Source organism: Lissotriton vulgaris, chromosome 2_1 (assembly GCF_964263255.1).
Source record: "Lissotriton vulgaris chromosome 2_1, aLisVul1.2, whole genome shotgun sequence".
Lineage (NCBI taxonomy): Eukaryota > Metazoa > Chordata > Amphibia > Caudata > Salamandridae > Lissotriton > Lissotriton vulgaris.
Genome location: NC_141687.1, coordinates 821,611,396 through 821,630,562, shown reverse-complemented (window position 1 = coordinate 821,630,562; position 19,167 = coordinate 821,611,396). Strand labels below are relative to the sequence as shown.

The following is a 19,167-nucleotide window of genomic DNA, read 5'->3' as shown; positions in this document are numbered from 1 at the left end:
AGAAATGGTTCGAGGAGACAGCTCTGCAACATGTAATTGACACCACAAACATACATCTGTGAATACTCAGACATTTGCAGGTGGTTACTCACCCATGAAAATAAACATAAAACTATTTCTGTGACGTCAGGAGTACGTACTGTAAAAGGCTGGGAAGCGGTGGTGATGGGCAGGTGGTTTCACAAAGGGGTAAGGAATGAAGTTTCTCCACTGGGATAAGTATTTTACCCAAGAAACACAAAATAATGTATTTGTGCAAATACACATTTTTGCATGAGTAAATTTAAACTATATGGTGCACTGGAAATCTATCACTCCACTGGCCAGGTCGTGGTTGCTGGGGCCTCTATTTGTAAGGAAGTTTACAAAAGACACCTGATATCTCTGGTAACCATGAACAAGAATGAGCTGGGATCACATTATATACTACAGTTGTTTTCCTTTTGAGTACTTTTCTATTATAATGATAGCTCTCTGTATATTAAGAAACCAAGTAATTATTTTAATATCTTTGCAGATCGGAGAGCTGCACTTTAACATTTCTACCCGCCAACAACTCACTTCAGATATCCCAGCCGGATGAAAGGTAGGTTAGACATAACAGCATCCAGCTGTACAAGGCCAACATTTTTGTTGTGGTGAAAATGAATTGAGCAGGACAGCACCCTGCGCATTAACATGGGCGCCCTGTAAAGTGAAGTTGGCAGGGAATGATGACTTGCTGAGGTGGGATGGGATGTAAACTCAGTGTAAAGATGTCTAGCCCACTTCTATTGTGAAGTACAATAACAATGTCTTCTAGCTTCAGCAATTATGTGGTGTCCTAGAACCAAGTGGTATTCTCACTAGAACACCTATATTCTCAATGAGATGTTGAGTGGGTGCAGCGATGTGACAAATGTCAGGTGAAACTACCGCCCAACGACCTAGTGCTCCCTAAAAGTTACTGAGGAAGAAGTGTTAAAGTTTTGCTAACAGTAAGCTCCATTCCACTTCTGCCAATTTGATATTGGTCTGGTGAACGCACATGTGACCTGCCACATATATTTTGTACTTGCTGGTGTCTGTCATTTGGGCTAGAGCAGTATGGATACTGTGGTGGGTCCTCATGGTAAACATTTATTTATTGGGAATATCCATACTGTATAATCTACTCTTTCTCCACTAGATAACATCAAGTTCCCCACTGGCTCCTTTAACTCCTCAAACACCAAGAAGGCCCTCCTTGGGGATGAAGATTAGCCTTAACTTAATATGAAAACCTCAAAACCTATTTTTCTGCCCTCGCAAACTCCAACCATCCCTACCACTAACTAAATCAGTAGGTCCACGAGAGGACCGCTAGCTGCAGGGGGCGTAAATGGCCGGGCGGTCTGGGCTGCAGACCCAATTGTAGAGAGACTTGCGGACCGGGGGCGATATTCCTGTGTTATGAGACTCGCCACCTGGCCTCTATCCTGATCTTGTGGGCCCACTGCAGCAACTCCAGTCCTGCTGAAAGGTCGGGGCCCGGAGTGAGAAGTTGGGAGGTCTGAAGCCTCTGAGTCTAGAGATGCCGAGGGCTGAGGTGAGCAGTACAGTCGGTTGCGACACGGCGATGGCCGCCTTAAAGCTGGAGGTAACCGACCGGCCCAGAAGGTCCATGGGGGGTGGCACTGAGGAGCTGACCAGACTGCAGTCGCCCTGCTCATTCGCCCAGTGGTGCCCGCCTGTGGAGTGTTGGCGGTGAGTTGTCGTGAGCGTGGCTGAGGAGTTGCCGGTGGCTGACCGGGCTGGAGGCGGGACGTCTTCGGCTCCGGGAGGGTGGGCGCCTCGCCTGGGTGACACAAATCCCCCCCCCCCCCAGGCGTATATCTGCAAAGTGGCGAGATTGGGGGCAGAGTGACATACAGTGTGTTGAACCTTTTATGAGGGGAGTGTCGAGGAGCTTTTGGGGCAGCCGTCCTGCCGCGGAGTGGACGACTCCTGAGGACAGACCCTCGTCGTCACGGACTCCCTTGGCTCGCAGTGTGAGACCGCTGTCCGCCAGGGCTGGAGAAGGCTGAGCGATCTGGACTACAGACCTGACTGCGGAGTGCAATGCAGTCTTGAAGTGATCCTCTTGGGGTTTTGAAACCCGCTGCCTGGAGTCCCGGTGACGAGCAGGATACCCTAGCGGGGGAGGAATCTGTTAACATTGTGGGTTCCGGCGGTGAGTCGGTGCCGCAGGCAATTGTTTGGGGCTCTAGTGAAGGTTGAAATGGCGACCAAACCTGAAAGCGAGAGGTCACAGGCACTGTCTACTCAAGGGTTCCGATTTCTGAAAGCCAACAAATTGGACAGATATACGTTGCCGAGAAGCTCCCCGCTGGATCTGAAGAAAACACAAAGTCCGGGAAGGGATTCGGTCGGCCCCCAGACGGAACCTACATTACTGGATGTGATGGCAGCTATAGATAGAGTGAAAACGTCTTTGGGACAGCAAATGGAGGCACCTTATCATAAACTAGATACAATGGCTATAGAGGTCAACCTTATCCGTGCGGACCTCACAAAAAACAGTGAAAAGGTTAAATCCCTTGACATTAAAACTGCCAGTTTGACGGGCGATGTAGCATCACTACGGCAGGAGGTATGGGAACTCAAGCGGATTAATGACCTCACGAGCCGGAAGTTGGACAACTATGAAGGGAGGGCCCGGAGAGGCAACGTTCGAATAGTTGGAGTTCCGGAAAAGGCGGAGGGCCAGACTCCAGATCTCTTCATGGAAGACCTGGTTCTCAAACACCTTCAACCCAAGGTGCACAGTAATTTCTTCACTATTGAGCGGGCGCATAGAGTCCCGGGTGATAAGCTGAGGCCCGGAGCCCCCCTCCGCCCTATGATTGCGAAAGTATTTAATTTCAGAGACCAGGACGCTATCCTGCAAGCCTCCAGGGAGGGAGGTCATTTGAGATTTGAGAATACCAGTCTCCTTCTTCCCAGATTTCACACAGGCGGTACAGAGGCAACGTCAGGGATTCCTGGGGGTTAAGAAAAAACTCAGAGATAAAGGTCTGAAATACGCCATGTTGTTCCCGGCCTGACTGAGGATTGAGGTCAATGGAAAATCCTGTTTTTTGATAATCCAGACGTCACCTCCGACTGATCGGAGATACATCCCCAGCCAGGGTCTGAGGGACCCGAGAGGGAGGAGAGGAGAGATGTGTCAGAACAGGAGTAAATGGCGCTGCTTAAAGACTGTAATTGGATATTGTATTGTCTTTTGAGAGTCAAGATTTGTCTTAGGTGTAGAAGTAGGTGATACAGGGCTGATGGGGGGTCCATGGAGCTGCCTTCCTCCTCCTTTCTACTTTTAGATAGTTAGTTAGAGTATGGGGCGACAGGCACACTGCAAGTTTGGGATAGGCGGAAGCCAAGAGCAGGGGTGCAGGGTGAAGAGAGTGGGGATGGGAGTATGTAGAGTTTTTGATTTGTTGTTGTGCAATGGTAATCCCTTTATTATTATTTTTATGTCTCAGGTGTTACGATTGTAACGACACGCGATCTGCATGGGTTCGGCGACACAGAATAATAGAGGATCAGGGATGAAGGTGCTGAGTTGAAATGTTAATGGCTTGGGTGACAAGATTAAGAGAGGGATTGCTGGCCAGCTTATCCGACGACATTCTCCAGATGTGGTATTGCTGCAGGAGACGCACTTAGTAGGTAATAGGTGCTTGGCCTTCCACAAGGGAGGGTACAAATTGGTGGCGCATGCTGGATTCACCACTGGCTCTAGAGGGGTTGGTATCCTGGTTAAGAACTCCTTTCCATTGTCTGAGCAGGTTACGTGGATTGACCAAAGGCGTAGGTGTCTCGGGGCAGGTCGGGGGCCGGACGGTCACACTTCTGTCTACCTACATGCCACCTGGCCTCCAGACCAAGACCTTTCGGGATTTGAGTTCTATCTTCCTTACACTGCCCTTGAGGGCCTAGTCTTAGGCGGTGATTTTAACGCCGTATTAGATGGGGTAGTGGATTGCAGCCCACCTCGGATACTCAGACAGACTCAGAGATGGCTCTCGGACTTCCTGGAAACGCTGGGGCTGGTAGACATTTGGCGAGTACATAACCTGACATTGACACACTACACCCATATTTCTGCAGGTCACAGTAGCCTATCTAGGATAGACTACATACTGCTGCCAGCAGCAACGGCATCCATGGTCCATGACGTGAAATATCTTGGGAGGGGAATCTCTGACCATCCTCAATTGTGGCTTTGCCTCGCCCTTGATCTGCCCGCAGTGGGCAGAGTGGCTCCTATTAGCGCCTGGCAGTTAAAGGATCCAGCTATCAAAACGGAGATTCTCCGGATGTCAGACCGTTACTTTTTTGGAAAGAAAGGGGTCTGTAGACTCGGCGCAGTCCCTCTGGGAAGCATACAAAACGGTTGCGAGAGGTGAGGTATTGTCCTTCGTTTCAGGTAAGAAGAAAAGGGCCATGCCGAAGTAGCTCAGAAGGAGATGGAAGTTATACTCCTGGAGGAGAGGGTGGCTAAGTCGCATACACCGGCAGAGCTCCATCCGTCACGGCTCCGGCAGGAAGAATACAAAGATCTTGTTAGGAATAGAGCGGTGGTCCAACACAATGCCGTCCAGAGTCGTATATATGAGCACGGAGACAAAGCTGGCAATGGACTGCATGGCTTGAGCACGGGGAGCGAGCTTCTAGGCTGGTACCTGAATTGGAAGGGTCGCGGTCGCACAGAATCACGGATCCGCAGGTTGTGGCGGACGAGTTTTCTGAGTACTACCGGAGGGTCTATACTGCCGGTGGTGAACTCACAGAAACTGAGAATAGCGAAATGATCAAAGATGTTGCTATGCCACGTCTGTCAGAGGAGGATAGGAGTTATCTGGATTCCGCTTTGTCAGATGATGAAGTTGCCCAAGCGATCAGGCAGATAAAGTCCGGTAAACCGACGGGTCCCAACGGGATACCTATTGAGTTGTATAAGTTAAATGCGAGTAAGCTCGCCCCCCACATCCGAGCCATGTTTGTGGAAAGCAGGGAGAAGGGTGAGCTCCCCTATGATCAATGACTGGCAAACATGGTGGTCATACATAAGGCCGGCAAACCCAAGACACAGTGCTTCTCCTGTAGACCCATATCGCTTCTCAATGCAGAGCCCAAAATACTAGCTAAACTCCTGGCTACTAGACTGGTCAAGGTGACCACGACCCTGATTCACCCGGATCAATACAGTTTTATGCTGCGTCGGAATACGGCACTAAATTTGCGTAGACTACATGGAGTCCTTGGGGGCTCCCCGAAGATTCACAAACCAACGGTGCTGGTATCCCCAGACGCCAAAATGCACTTTGACAGAGTGGAGTGGCAATATTTGTTTGCGGTACTAGCAAAGCTGGGCTTTGGAAGTGAGTGTATTGGTTGGGTGCGCTTGCTGTATACTAACCCCCTAGCTAGAGTGGTCGTCAATAACTGTAAGTCTGGTGACTTTTCCTTGGGGTGGGGCACAAGTCAGGGATGTCCACTGTCCCTATTACTCTTTGCACTCACCTTTGGCGGCATGGGTCAGATGGGACAGATCAATACGAGGGTTGCGCTGGACACTTGACTGGGAAGACAAGATCTCGTTATATGCGGATGACGTGCTGCTTTACCTTACCAACCCTAAGGAATCCTTCCGCAACTTCCTAGATGTGCTTGCCATCTTTGGTAGGTACTCCGAGTTGGCCATTAACTGGGCAAAATCTGTGCTCTTTGTCTTGGTGGGCGACCCGCTGGTACTTCCGGAGTCGTGCCCTGTTCAGGTCGAGACTGTTGGATTTAAGTATTTAGGTATATTGATCCACAGCTGCGATATGATAATAATTTAGTTTCCCCATTAGACAGGTGTAAGAAGGATGTGGAGCGCTGGAGAGCTCTTTCACTCTCCTTGCTCGGAAGGGCCGCTCTCCTTAAGAGCATGGCTTTATCCCGGTTTCTGTATGCCTTGCAGAACTCTATCGGACCCAGTGCCGATCGCATATTTTAGGGAGATAGAAACTCTTCAGAGGCAGCTCCTGTGGGATGGTAGGGCCCGTATTGCTTTCAATAAACAGACTCTCCCGTGGTATGATGGTAGAATCGGACTTCCAGACCTGCGGAAGTACTATTGGGCCTCACAGCTGGCTGCTGTCAATCATATAGTCTACGGACTCCCCGGGGACCCAGGTTATGCCATGGACCGGGGCCAAGCCCCAGGTGGGATGATAGATAGAGTCCTATATTCTCGGCCCGAGAGGTTTCCGTTGACTGGCCCGACCGACCTTGTGACACAGGTGTGGCACACGGCCAATAAATGTCTTGGGTGGGAGGGCAGATTGACTCTAGCCACTCCGCTGCTAAATTCTGAGAAGCTGGGTATTCTGTGGAAAACTAAGGGATTCGACAGATGGGACCTTATCGGAATTACCCAGATAAAAGATGTGTGGGGGAAAGACTCTGTGCACACATTTGAATCCCTTGTGAAGCAGTATAGTTTGCATAAAAACGAATATCCCCGATATCTGCAGGTGAGACATGCCCTCACCACTTATGTCCCTAAGGACAGGGAGCTCCCGGAGGCGTCCCCTCTTGAGGACTGTGTACTAGATGGGCATATTCCAGAGAAAACTATCTCCTTGATATACAGGATATTGGTCAACAACTCGGGAAACCTGTTGGAGCGGATTAGAACTCAGTGGAGTGCAGATGGATTGGAACTTGATGAGGATTGGACGGAGGCGGTTTCATCCCCAAAGGTAGTCGCAATCCAGATGCGGCTCTGATTAGTCCAATTGAAGATATTACATAGATCCTATATAACTGGGTCCCGTTTGGTACGAATGGGATGAGTCGAGTGCGGGGAAATTGGCACTTTGATGCATGTCCTCTGGCATTGTGTAGCAATACAGGCATACTGGATGAAGGTTCACGTTGAGCTGGGGGAAGTCCTAGGTGTGGAGATACGACCAGAAGTCCGGAGATGTTTGTTGCATGTGTGGGAGCCTACCAATTTAAACGTGTACAGAAACAGTGGGTGACGCTGGCATACATGGTGGCTAAACGGAATATAGCTCAGCTCTGGGGTGTTAGCCAGCCGCCTCAAATCAACAAATGGGCGGAAGACCTTGACTGGTGTATGTTTCAGGAAAGAGCGGTGTATGTGGCATGGGGTTGCCCGAAGAAGTGGGGGAAGATATGGGGGGCGTGGAATAGCCACAGAAGGGAGATTTGCGATCCACCTGCGACAGGATTAGATCTGGGAGCACAGGAATCCCTTAGATCCTAGTACTAAATGTTGTTACTTTGATTCTGCATCTTGCCACTTTGACCCATGCGCTGGAATTGTAGGCATTCACCTGAGAGTTATTTTCTTTTTTCTTTTTGTATTGTCTTTCTTTGTGTTCAATAAAAAGAGTTAAAAAAAAAAATCTCCTGAAAATGTCCAATCATTATCAGGACAAAGACCATTTTGGGCCTGAGTAAATACTGGGTAAATTGACAAAGAAAAAAGAGCAAACAAATAGAAATTAAAATAGGGAAAGCTAAAACAACTGTTGATTACATTCAAACAAAAAACTTTACATGGAAATCAGTCTCTAGTAAATGATATTTACATTTTGCTCAAGGGCAACAATTCTTGTATAAGGTTTGAAATACAGAAGGAAGTTGGGTAGAAGGAGGAACGCCCACCAGAACTAGGAAAAAACAAGTCTTACTGGTGGAAAGCACTGCTTAAAATGACAGCTCTGAGGTCTGTCACGTCGGGTAGGGGATCAAACAACTGAACATTGGAAATGGTGAGGACTGGGTCTTTGCGGTGTTCAAATTTTGTGTCCAGGAGTATATTTGTGTATGGAGCAAAAGGCTAAATATACTAGGAGACATACGCCGTGCAAAGGATCGGAGATATAGGGATGGCAATGATTACCCAATAATGGCAAGCAAATTTTATGCACCATAATGTGAGCCATCAAATTCTGAAGAGCGGGCAAGTCTCTAGCAGAACAGTGGTGTCCGGACTGCTGCAAGTAGTCGGGAATGCTCGAAGAGGCGTGAGTGGTTATAGAAATACGCCTGTGGTGGGCCACCAGGGTGGAAAGTTTGTGGTCTCCATCTTGAAATGTTTAAACAGAGTATGTGGCTAAGGAGTAGAAAATAAATAAAACAGCTCCGTCATGAGCATGGAAAAGGATAAGTATACAATCTGTAGACAAAAATAACAAAAGTACATTTGTTTAACTGTTACAAGAGATGGAGAATTTGAAGTTGTCAAAATTGAGTGTTTAAAAATTAGGAGGATAGCTATAATTCAGAAAGTAGACAACACAAACCAAACCAAATCCAAGCATCTTGTGGGCTAAAAATGAAAGACAAAGCAACTGCATATCCACAAAAGTGACAAATAAGCAAAGTCTTACAGGCAAGACATGGGCCATTTGAAATGGAAGAAGAAGAAGTATGTAGGTATAAAATGGACATCAAAGTGCCCAAGTAGGAGGGACTGGTATAAGAAGGTGGTATGGTAAAGCAGTTCTCTGTTATTTAAATACACAGTTAATTAATGAGGATTGAAAGAAAAACCATAGAACTGTAGAAATTATTATTACAGAAGAGTAGTCCAGTCGTCCATTATGTTCATGCCCACGTTCAAGATGTCCAGGCACATAATCGACTTTAGCTCCTCTTCATTTAGTAGTATTTTCAGTTTACTGCCTCGGCTCGTTGGTTTGATTACAGAAATTAATTGTCAGCGCAGCTGATTATCAGTATATGTTTTTTACAAAATACTCAACCAAGGGTGAGCTTTCACCTTAGTTGGCTCCCATGTTAGCTGATTCTGATTGGGACATTGTGCATGGTTTAGCCAATATTTACCAATTTGCATGGAGTAGAGTATTACGTACAGTTGGAAAATTGTTACAAATCAATAGTCACAATGAATAAATGTTGAAATGTCCTCCATTTGCAGTTTCCGGAAAGTTGAGTTGTCCTCAAAGGTTTGTAGGTTTTGGATTTCATTGAGGCAAGAATGCCTGGACTAAATAGCCTTTTAGATTTTTCTCTTTTCTGAATGCGAAGATGGTTCTCTCAAGGGTAAGGTCGCTTACTGTAAGGAAATTCCAATTTTTTTTGATGCAAGCATTAACTTGGTTAGAAATCAGTAAAAAGATAGCTACACAAACAAGTTTGTTAATACTCTCTTTCAAATTCTCTCTTTGGCAGAACTGGACCCTTTTAATGGACTTTCTAACTAGACGTTTCAGATAGCTTCCTGACCAAAATTTAAGAGACAGTATTGCTGCTTCTTTGACGAAATCTTTCTTATATCTGCACTTTCTTCTGATTTTGAGGAACTGGGAGTAAGGAAGTAAGTCATGTAGGGCCCTGGGATGATGGCTAGAATAAGTCATGCAAAGTTGAAAGAAAAAATTAATCTAACTAGATGTTTCGTATAGCTCCTTGCTCTCAATTTCTTTTAATTCTGAGGAACTGGAAGTAGGGAAGTGAGTTGTCATGTAGGGCCCTGGAATGATGGCTAGAATATGTCCAGAAAGTGTTTCTTTCTGTGGGTCTGCGATATACTGTAGTATTGAGTTCACCATTCTCTGGTTAACATTGAGATCTAGTAATTATAATTCTGACTTTTGGCAGTGTGGGGTGAATCTAAGACTTTTGCCACTTTAACTTAGCCAATCAAGGAAGTCAGATAAGAGGTTTTGGGAACCTTGCCATATCAAAAAATATCATCTATGACCTCTTCCACATATTCCTCTTCTTTCAAAAAGCAGGTTGTTGGGAGTTAAGATTGTTTCAGATTCCAGATCTTTCATGAACAAAATTGCCAAGTTGGGAGCTAAAACTGCTCTCATAGATGTTTCCTTGATCTTCAAATAAAATTATTTTACAAACTTAAGGAAATTCTTTGTGAGTGGTAAATTGAGTAACTCAAAAAAGAATGATGTGGGGACCTAATAAGGTCTCTGTCTTGTCTCCAGAACTTTATGAATGGCCCAACACCCCTCAATCTACGGGGTGTTGGTGTAGAACGATTCTACATCCATAGAGGAAATCTTGTTGGTCAAACAGCTAGTGTTCTATCATGTTGAGAAAGTCCATGCTGTCTCTCACATAACGGGTAGCATATTTGAATAAAGGCTTTGATGAAGAGGTCTACATATTTACAGACCGGTTCCAAAACAGAGCCACAGATGGACACAATTGGTATAAATGGAGGTGACCGTGTGTTTTTGTGCACCTTGAGGAGCACATATCTCAGTGGCATATGAGGACTTTTGAGATTAGGGACTAAAAAATCATTTTGGCTTAAGGGCCCTTAATTTTTTTACCTGTTGGTAATGGAGAAGATGGTTTATTAGATTTCTTTTGTGGGATGTGTGGCTAGTTATACATAGTGATCTCTATATCAGTCATCTCAGTATCTCTCTCTATAACTATCTTTTTCTTGAAAATCTATTCGTCCATCCTTATCTGCAGGTTTTATTATCGCTAATTTATAAGCTTTGAGTGCTTTTTAGGCAGATCTGTCTCCGAGAAACTTGTTGGAAGGAGTAACTATGGATGATTGTTCCAAACCTAAAATATCCTTCAGGACAAGCTTCTCAAAAGTGAAAACTTTTGGGGGAGAGTATTGGTGAATGGAGAGAAGGTAGACAGACGGTGGACATAGGCCTGTGATATCTAGTCTATTATTAGAAGGACGTGTAGAAAAGAATGCTTGTAAATCTGACCTATCTGAAAAATCTCAGCTATTCAGTTCGAAGTCCCAAGAAATCTGTGTGTTCTGTTGGAATAGAGGATACACCCTTGCTATGAAGAAAGAAATAATCAGAAGACAAATAATGCGTTTATATGGTAAAAATAGGGATGGTCTAAGTCAAGGTAATAAAACCCTGTACACTTGTGGTAACCTCTTTAGAGAAGGTTATTTCCTGGACAGTGATAGTGTCTGAAGTGGTTACAGGGTTATCTGTTCCTGTTGTGTTCCCCCATTGGTAATATTTTTGGTGAGTTTGTCTGTCACCTGTAGTATTGCTGAGCCAGAGTTCACCTCTCTCTTTTCATTGCAATGGTCTTAGAGTTTGGCCTCCTTCCAAAAAATCGTAGGGACCCCTGGATGTGGATGAACTAGTGCCTTTTCCCTGGGACCCTGTTTTCATCTGAATCTTCTGAGGTATCAGAGAATGTTACAAAGTTTTGTTCTTTGTTCACTCTGTCCCAAGGATGGCTTTCACTTATGTTGGAGTAGTGTCTATTATTGTAGAAATCGTTGGTCAGACATGGGTATGTTCTCTTAAGTTGTAGTTTTTAGATATCCATATGACTTTGGTAGTTTTCTTCTCCTGTTCTATTCTGTTGAATTCACTTATTGTTTACTCAATATTCTTGTGTGATTTTAGCATCTGTTATTGAATCTGATTTTTTCATTTGTAATTCTAAATCCGAAATTTCCTCTAGAAGTTCTTTAGCGTGATCGACCACAGTGTCGATACCTAGGACCATCCAATGTCTCGAGCAGGTGATCCCTATATGGCTAAAACCATGTTTGTATTTCTTATCTTCAGTGAAGACACCAGGAATATTTTTAACCTGCAGGCCAAGTGGGATAGTATAAGATTTAAGATATTCTGTCATTATTTGCAGCATAGGATGTAATCTGGTATATTTCTTTCTGCATTGTGGGGCAGGGGTTAAGGAAGGGGAGCTGTTGTTTCCCCTGTGCTAGGGGTAACTGTTGGTCCTTTCTTAACTGGGGCTGGTGATGGTTAAGGTGGGATGAACCTATGAGGCCACGCTGATTGGGAGAGAGTGTTCAGGGGAGGAAGAGCAGCTGGGAGTGACTGCAGCATCCTGCCACGCTGTTAGTATACGCCTGGCTTTAAGGAGGTAGCGAAGAGAAGCTGTTGGGCATGGGTGGGCCAAATCTGTACCAGCGTGAACAAGCACCGGTTCCAGCAGGTGGCATTGGAAAGCACTCTTGAATTTCATATGAAGCAGGTCAAAGGCTGCAACTAGGCCAATGTTTGTAGTCAATTGGGCCTGCCACCCCTTAACATGAGAGGGGTGTGTCAAGAGCAAATGCAGAGAGAATTACTGCAGAGGAATTTTTGAATAAGCATGCAGTTTCTCTAGCGAGACAAGGGGGTAGGATAACCTATAGCATTGTGAAGCCTTCTGCAGTATTGAGCAGTGCAAGGGAGGAGCAAGTCAGTGTCCATAATATATCAAGGCAGTATTACCCCAAAAAGAAAAGTGTGCAATCCAGAAGGGGCAGCCTTAGGTTAAGGGTTAAGTGGTCCAAAGAGGGTGAAGGATAGTCTGACCAGAAGGGGTAAGAGGTGTGTGTTCTGTCTGAGAATAGTGGGCTAGATAGGTATTGACAGGCTGGTGCTCCTGTAGGAATCCAAAGGATTTCACCTCACCTGAACCCCAAACCACCATGTTGGTGCAACTTGGAGGACAACACATCAGCAAAGCTAACATTTAAGGCAAAGTATGGTATGAAGTATCTGGTCAAACATGCATGTTTGGGAGCACTGGCCCAAAGAGAAGGAAGTGTCTTGGGCAGCCAATGTCGGCTACAAGAGAATCTAGCAAGCACAGTCATTTCAGGTGTCACAAGTTGTGAATTGGAAAATATCTGATGGTAGTTTTGGGGATGGGGAATGTCTGGGGACAAGTCTCAGAGAGAACGCTTTTGATGAATGGTGTGGAGAGGAGATTGAACTTGAGTATGAGGACAAGCAGGAGTATTCGAAGTAGGGGGAAGGACGACAGAGTAGAGATAATAGGAGGTGCACAAGAGACTAAGAGCGTCAGGGGGTTATCTCTAAATTGGTCTTGAGACCTGATGTGTTTCAGGGCAGGGTAAGCATGGCAGCAAATTCAGACAATGGTCTGAAAAAGGTGTGAATTAAAGCAGACGGTACTCTGCACCAGTGAGGGATGAAGCCAGATTACAGCTGGGAAGTTGCAAAGATGTAAAAAGTTGGGGTTGAAAGAGTGGGTGTTCCGTCTGGGTTGGTTTTGATAAAGGTATGGAGGAGACAAATGGGGTTCAAGGACTGAGGATAGTAGTGACAAAGCAGTAAGCACAGAGGGGGCCAGAAGACCCGGTTGGTAAAGAGGCAAAGGTGACATGTGAAGATGAGGGGATCAGAGGGTGGGGCTGAAAGGAATAAGAAAGGCACACAAAGTGTATCAGCTAAGATGATGATTGAAGAGAAAGAAGACACTATGTGGGGTAAAGCGAAAGAGGTGAAGAAGAAAAAGCAAGGATTTCAGGAAGAAGTTACCTTATGTGAGGGTGTTCGTCCTGTTAGAGAAGCACTTGTCCACAGCGAATTAAGAGAAGATATAGAAGGGCAAATTTAGTGACATGTTCAAGAATTTATACAGAGTAATACAGGCTAAAGAAGGGTCTAAGGAGTAGGAGTAAGAATTGGACAGAAGACTTACATTTTCCATTCATATTGAGAATTGCACTAATACCTACCTTATCTATGGAAGTGTCTGCTGCAAACAGTTTATAGAGAGGTCGGTGGCCATATTCAAGTAGTCCAGTGGGTGGTTTGCTTTCTCTGCTTGTTCGCTCCCTTTCTCTCTCCCATGTTGTGTTGTCTCCCCCATGGGCTAGACTAACAAGTTGTTAGTCTAGCCCATGGGGGAGAGTGAGTGGCAGCTGGCTCAGGAGGGCAGGTGTGGTGCTTTCTTCGAGAGTTTGGGTGTGGTCACTCTTTTGGGGTGGCAGATTTTAGAATTGGTGTCATTGCTGCTTTATGATAGGTCCTAGCATAAAAAAAGTTGTGATACACTGCTTCTGAAGGGTGGTTGCTTACAGCTAGAAAACAGGTAAATGGGTGGAGGAGTGCAGAAAGGGACATCAGCAGAGTGTAGGAGAGGTCTTTAGGGGAGACGGAGTGGTGCATATGAGGCAACAGATGGGTTATGTTTTTGGATGGATCGTGGATTGGCGAGGCATGAAGAAATTAGGTGGAATTAGGGAAGTTTGAGTTATCAATGAAGTGAGGATTTCATTTGTAAAATCTAATGTTGAATAGCTAGCTTCAGACTTGACCTAATAAAATTGCCATCTTGGTTTGCACTTCATCTCAGAAGCTGGTGTCATCAGAAATTTTCTTTTCAGGGGCTGATATTTTTGGAAAGGAGTAAACAAAGTAATACAATAAGGAGAAACAACAAGGGTTGTATGAAACGTTGCATTAAATATGTGTGCAATTTATCTTCACCATACTCTGAACTACTTACACATCACCCAGCAAGTTTAACAGCAGTTGACATTCATTTGTGGGTTTCACAGAGCTTTAAGGCCCTGAGTACATGATGTATGTTTCCATGTTTCCATGATGTAGTTTCCGGTAACAATTCCTGCAATCATTATCCATCAATGCAATACTTTGCCCCAGTGGTGATAACATATCAATACAAGCTAAAATGTAATACCAGTGTTCCCCTGTAGCCATTTGCAGTGCTTGAATTGTAAAACAAAAGAATTGTGTCAAATATTTTCTTAGGTCTCTCTCCCACTCCTGGTGCTACCCGTTGTAAACAATTGTCACTTTCTGTGCCATAGTTCCTTTATCAATCCCATAGCTAGGTACACCCCTCCATTGGTGCCCATCTATCTATGTGAAGCCCTACAGAACAAAAAATACATACAATGTATTTTGCTGTTTGTTTCAAATACGTTATATGCAAGTAAGGAGACCCAAAAATAAATTGGTCAGGGACCTGGGAGTAGCTATTTTATATAAACAGTGGTCCCTAACAACAGAAATGGAGGTAGGGATTAATATAGAAATACAATGAGGACTATATAAATTTGTCCATCCAGACAAGGAATCTTTAATGTATTCGTCTTAAAACAAAATCACACAAAAAAACTTACAAGTGGGGACACATTTGTTGTGAAAAATAAAACGTGGGGGTTTTCTTGTGGAAACCCGAACTAGGACAACACCATTTCACTCGACAACTCGACATCTGACTCCATCAGATACTTAGGTATTGACTTGACACCCACCCTCCCAGCCTGCACTAAACTTATATTTGAACTACTCTTGTGTGAGACCAAAACATCGCTATCAGTCTGGAGAAACCACGTACTCTCGGGGCAGAATGAATAGCTGCCCTAGAAATGGCCCTTCTTCCGCACACACTTTACCTTTTCCAAGCTATGCCCCTACCTGTCATAAAAGAGGACATTGCTCGTCTCCAGATCTCTTGTTTACCGTACATCTGGGATGGGAAGCGCCCCAGACTAGCTATGCATACTCTATCCTCTCAAGATGGAGGGTTGGAGATGCCCACTCGCTTTGTTACTATCAGTTGTCTCAGCTACAATATATGATTGAGCCTGGTGCTTTGTCAACCAAAATCTAGCAACGATGCCACTTGGTGGCAAACTGTGGATTCTCAAGCTGATGCGATACAGACTCCTCTGTTCCTCACTGGTTACTAGAGTCACCCTGACAGTATGGGACTTGATCACATCTAAGTGGGTCTCACTTCCTTCACATCCTTGACACTACCTAGTTTACTTCAGGCCTCCCTAAATGGGCATTTCACATTTGGAGGGAAAGGAGCTGCTTTCACCAATGGGACATTTTTGAAGGAAATTGAATGAACAAGTTTGCAGAACTCAAAGCCAAGTACAAGATCCCTGAATCTCAGAGCTTCCACTATATCCAGATCTGCCACTGGGTCTCCTACACTACCGTTAGAACACTCATCCCATTTGAAAAATTCCTCCAACATTTAACCACCATTAACCACTAGGTTTCAACCATTTATTCCCTCCTTAATACCCGGTCTGCAGCTAAAACATCCTTCCAATTATGTTTGGAAACTGACCTCCAGATCACCCTTGCCACTAAACAATGGCAAGAAGTGTTCCACTGCATCACTAATGTTGCCCGCCACACTCAGGGCAAGGATATATTTTACAAACGTTTATACCTTTGGCACCTTACCCTCTCCCCCGCCTCCACTGCTTACATAGCATCAACCCCACCCGCTCAGAGGCATACTGGCTTGGATGCGTTGGCACTGGAACTCTTATACACAGTTCATGGTCATGTCCCTACCTGGAGACTTTCTGTGATGCAATCGTCTCTGCAATCTTCTAATTTCAAGGCTGTGATCTTGACAAATTTCCTGAATTTGCTCTTTTAGGCTGACCCACCGGGGATCTTTACCCACTCCACTCCACAGTGGGCAAGCACATCTCCCATCTGTTCCTTCCTGCCTAACACACAATACTCTTCCTTTAGGGTAAAATTTTGCTCCCCCCTTACGAATGCTGGCTTCACAAGCTGTGGAAACTGCTCTGCCATTAAAAGATTGCATATGATTTGCTGGATATATCACCACTCTCCCACTCCGCAGTGCTTCGCTACACGCTGCAAGGACACCACCGACTCCGCCACTGCCCAACCTGAACATCGGCCAGCTCTGTCACCGCACTGTGACCTGCCAGCACCGCAGTGAGCACCGTCTCACTCTTCATCGCAGGCCCTAGTCTCACGGACTCCATCAACAAGCCACTTACTGCACCGAATCGTGCGGACATCATCGCCGAAACGCTCCATTTCACGAAGCGACGTGACGTTTGCTACAACCGACTCGCACCGAGGTGTTGGTCGCAAAAAGAAAGGTACTGTGTCCGAGTCTGTCGACACGGACACAGTACCTAGCCTAGCTGGCCCATATCGACTGGTCTGTCATATTCAGTATCGCTGTAGCCCCAGGAGGAGCTACAGAGTTGTAAGAACTGTGTTTTTGTTGATTTCCTGAAATGTAAAGGTTATTTTGCACAAGTACTGATTTTTATCATATTTGGTCTTGTTGGTTTAGATAAAGATTTACTAGTGTAGTGTTTTCGCTGTATTACTTATGTGTTCTTAAAAGCTTTACAGACTGCCTCTGAGATAAGCCTGTCTGCTTGTGCCACGCTACCAAGGGGGTGAGCAGGGGTTATTTTTGGAGTGTATCTCCCTTACCCTGAGTAGAAGCAAATGTTCCTATTTGGACAACGGTACCTACCTTTGCCAACTAGAGACCCGCCATTTCTAACATTGCTAGTCAGCGGTGAGGATCCTGGACTCACATTTGTGATTTACATACAGTGATTGGTGTACACTTCCAGCTTGGTGCAGACCATTACGTGACCAAATACCTTTACTGAATTTTTTCCCTTGGATTGTTTTTTTCTTCAAAGTAAAAGAACTGCCAATTTTGTCATCATGACCAAGCCAGCATCCATTGCATGCATTGATATGGAATTTGAGGAATATAGGGTAGAAACCTACACTGTGGGTCAACTGAAAGCTATATGCAAGAAATTTAACGTCTCTGTGAAAAGCCTCACCAGGAAGGATGAATACCAAAAGGCGCTGAGGGCCTGGTTGGAATCCAGAAATGCTAGGGGCAGGATGAGGAGCCTCTGGTGGAGGCCGAGAATGTGGATAAGCAACAGGAGGGGCAATTGAATCTGCCAGGAGGGAGGGTACCTTCCGTGGATGGCAGCAGTTTTTCTCAAAGGGGTCTGTCTCCAGAGGAGTTGGAGGACAGAGAGAGAGAGATAGGGTGCACGAGAGGGAGCTTGCTAAGCTCAGCTGGGTGACATAGAAAATAAGAAGTTTGAGTAGGAAAAGCAGAAATTGGCCATGGAGGAAAAGATTATGCTATTAGAGCATGAGGGAGGGTTGAGGGAGTTGGATCTGAAAGGAAATAGATTAGAGATCAATCCCTCTGGTGGCAGCACACCATCAGTGCCTGGGGAAGGAAAGGTATACATTCCCAAAGATGATATCAAAGATTTTATGAAGCATGAGGACATTGGGCAGTGGTTTAAGGCCTATGAAGTAACAATGAGTTCCCGCTGTTTCCCTCAGAGCGATTGGGGAGCGGGGAGCGGGGTTGCTAGCTTTGCCCACTGAGGATCAGATGTCCTATGCCCCCATGAAGGAAGCCTGTATACTAAGCAAGGTATGGGTTGACCCCATAGGTTTATAGGCAGAAATTTAGAAACTGAAGAAGCTGGAGTCAAGTACCTGGGTGGAGTATGTGTCCTTTTTTTGCACAGCACTGGATGGTTGGGTGAAGGGTAGCAAGGTGAATGATTTGGTTGCATGGGAGCACTTGCCAGATAATTGTTTTCCAGAGCTACGTCAGCACCTGATTGACAGTAACCTGACTGAACCCAGGAAGCTTGCTGTGGAGGCGGACCACTGGGTCAGCACCAGGGTCCAAAAAGGTTGTGTAGGAGACCCCGCCAAAGGTGGGCAGGGTCCCCAGCATAAGAGTGGGTGGGACAAGGGTAAACAGAAGGAGTTCCAAAAAGGGCCCTAAAGTAATTCACAAGGAAACCAAGGTAACCCCAGCCTCCCACTGAGAAGAAACCATGGGTCCCGACAGGTAAGCCTGATCACAGGGGTCCCAAGACCTGTTTTAGTTGTGGTCTGGTGGTCCACTTCTTGAGGGATCCTAAGTGTCCCAAACCAGTTACTACTATACCCACTGATGCTCCACCCCAGCAGATGACTAGTGTAGCCTTGGGGAGGAGTCGGGCATCCAAGATGGGTGGGGTCCTACAGAGATGTCCCTGGTCTCTTTAGGAGACAGTGAGATGGTCCCAAGACCTCCTCTACCTGATAACACTGAGAAGTACAGGCAGTGGTGACCATCAATGGCCATAGTGTGGAGGCTCTGAGAGACACCGGAGCCAGTGTGACAGCTGTCAGTTGTCGGCTGGTGGCTGAAGAGCAGGTGTTCCCCCACACATTCTACCCAGTAGTTGCCGCTGACACCTCAGAGTGCCTCTGCAAAGTGGCACAGGTTCCCTTTGAGTGTGGGGGGGTCTCAGGTACCTTGAAAGTAGCTGTGAGGCCAGCCATGCCTTTTGACTGTCTGCTAGGCAATGATTTGGAGCGCTCCCTTTGGGCGAAGGTGGAGCAGAGGTCTCATTTGGAGATGTTGGGTCTGCCTGAGTGGGTGTGTATAACCACTCGGTCTATGGCAGCTGGTTAGGACATTTTTAGAGGACCTGGAGCCTGAAAGAGTGCCCAGGTGCCTGCCAGTAAGAGAAGAGGTCGGGCGCGGGATACCCACCCC

General features: G+C 45.8%; 1 protein-coding gene across 1 annotated transcript in view; it reads left to right on the top strand.

Annotated features, from left to right (window-relative positions):
* The window catches only part of CERKL (CERK like autophagy regulator), a 593,964-nt gene that overhangs the window by 375,031 nt on the left and 199,766 nt on the right, over window positions 1-19,167 (top strand). Inside the window, exon 8 of the mRNA XM_086956224.1 lies at window positions 518-586. Coding sequence (XP_086812350.1) covers window positions 518-586 — 69 coding nt within the window. The remainder of the gene's footprint in view (window positions 1-517; window positions 587-19,167) is intronic.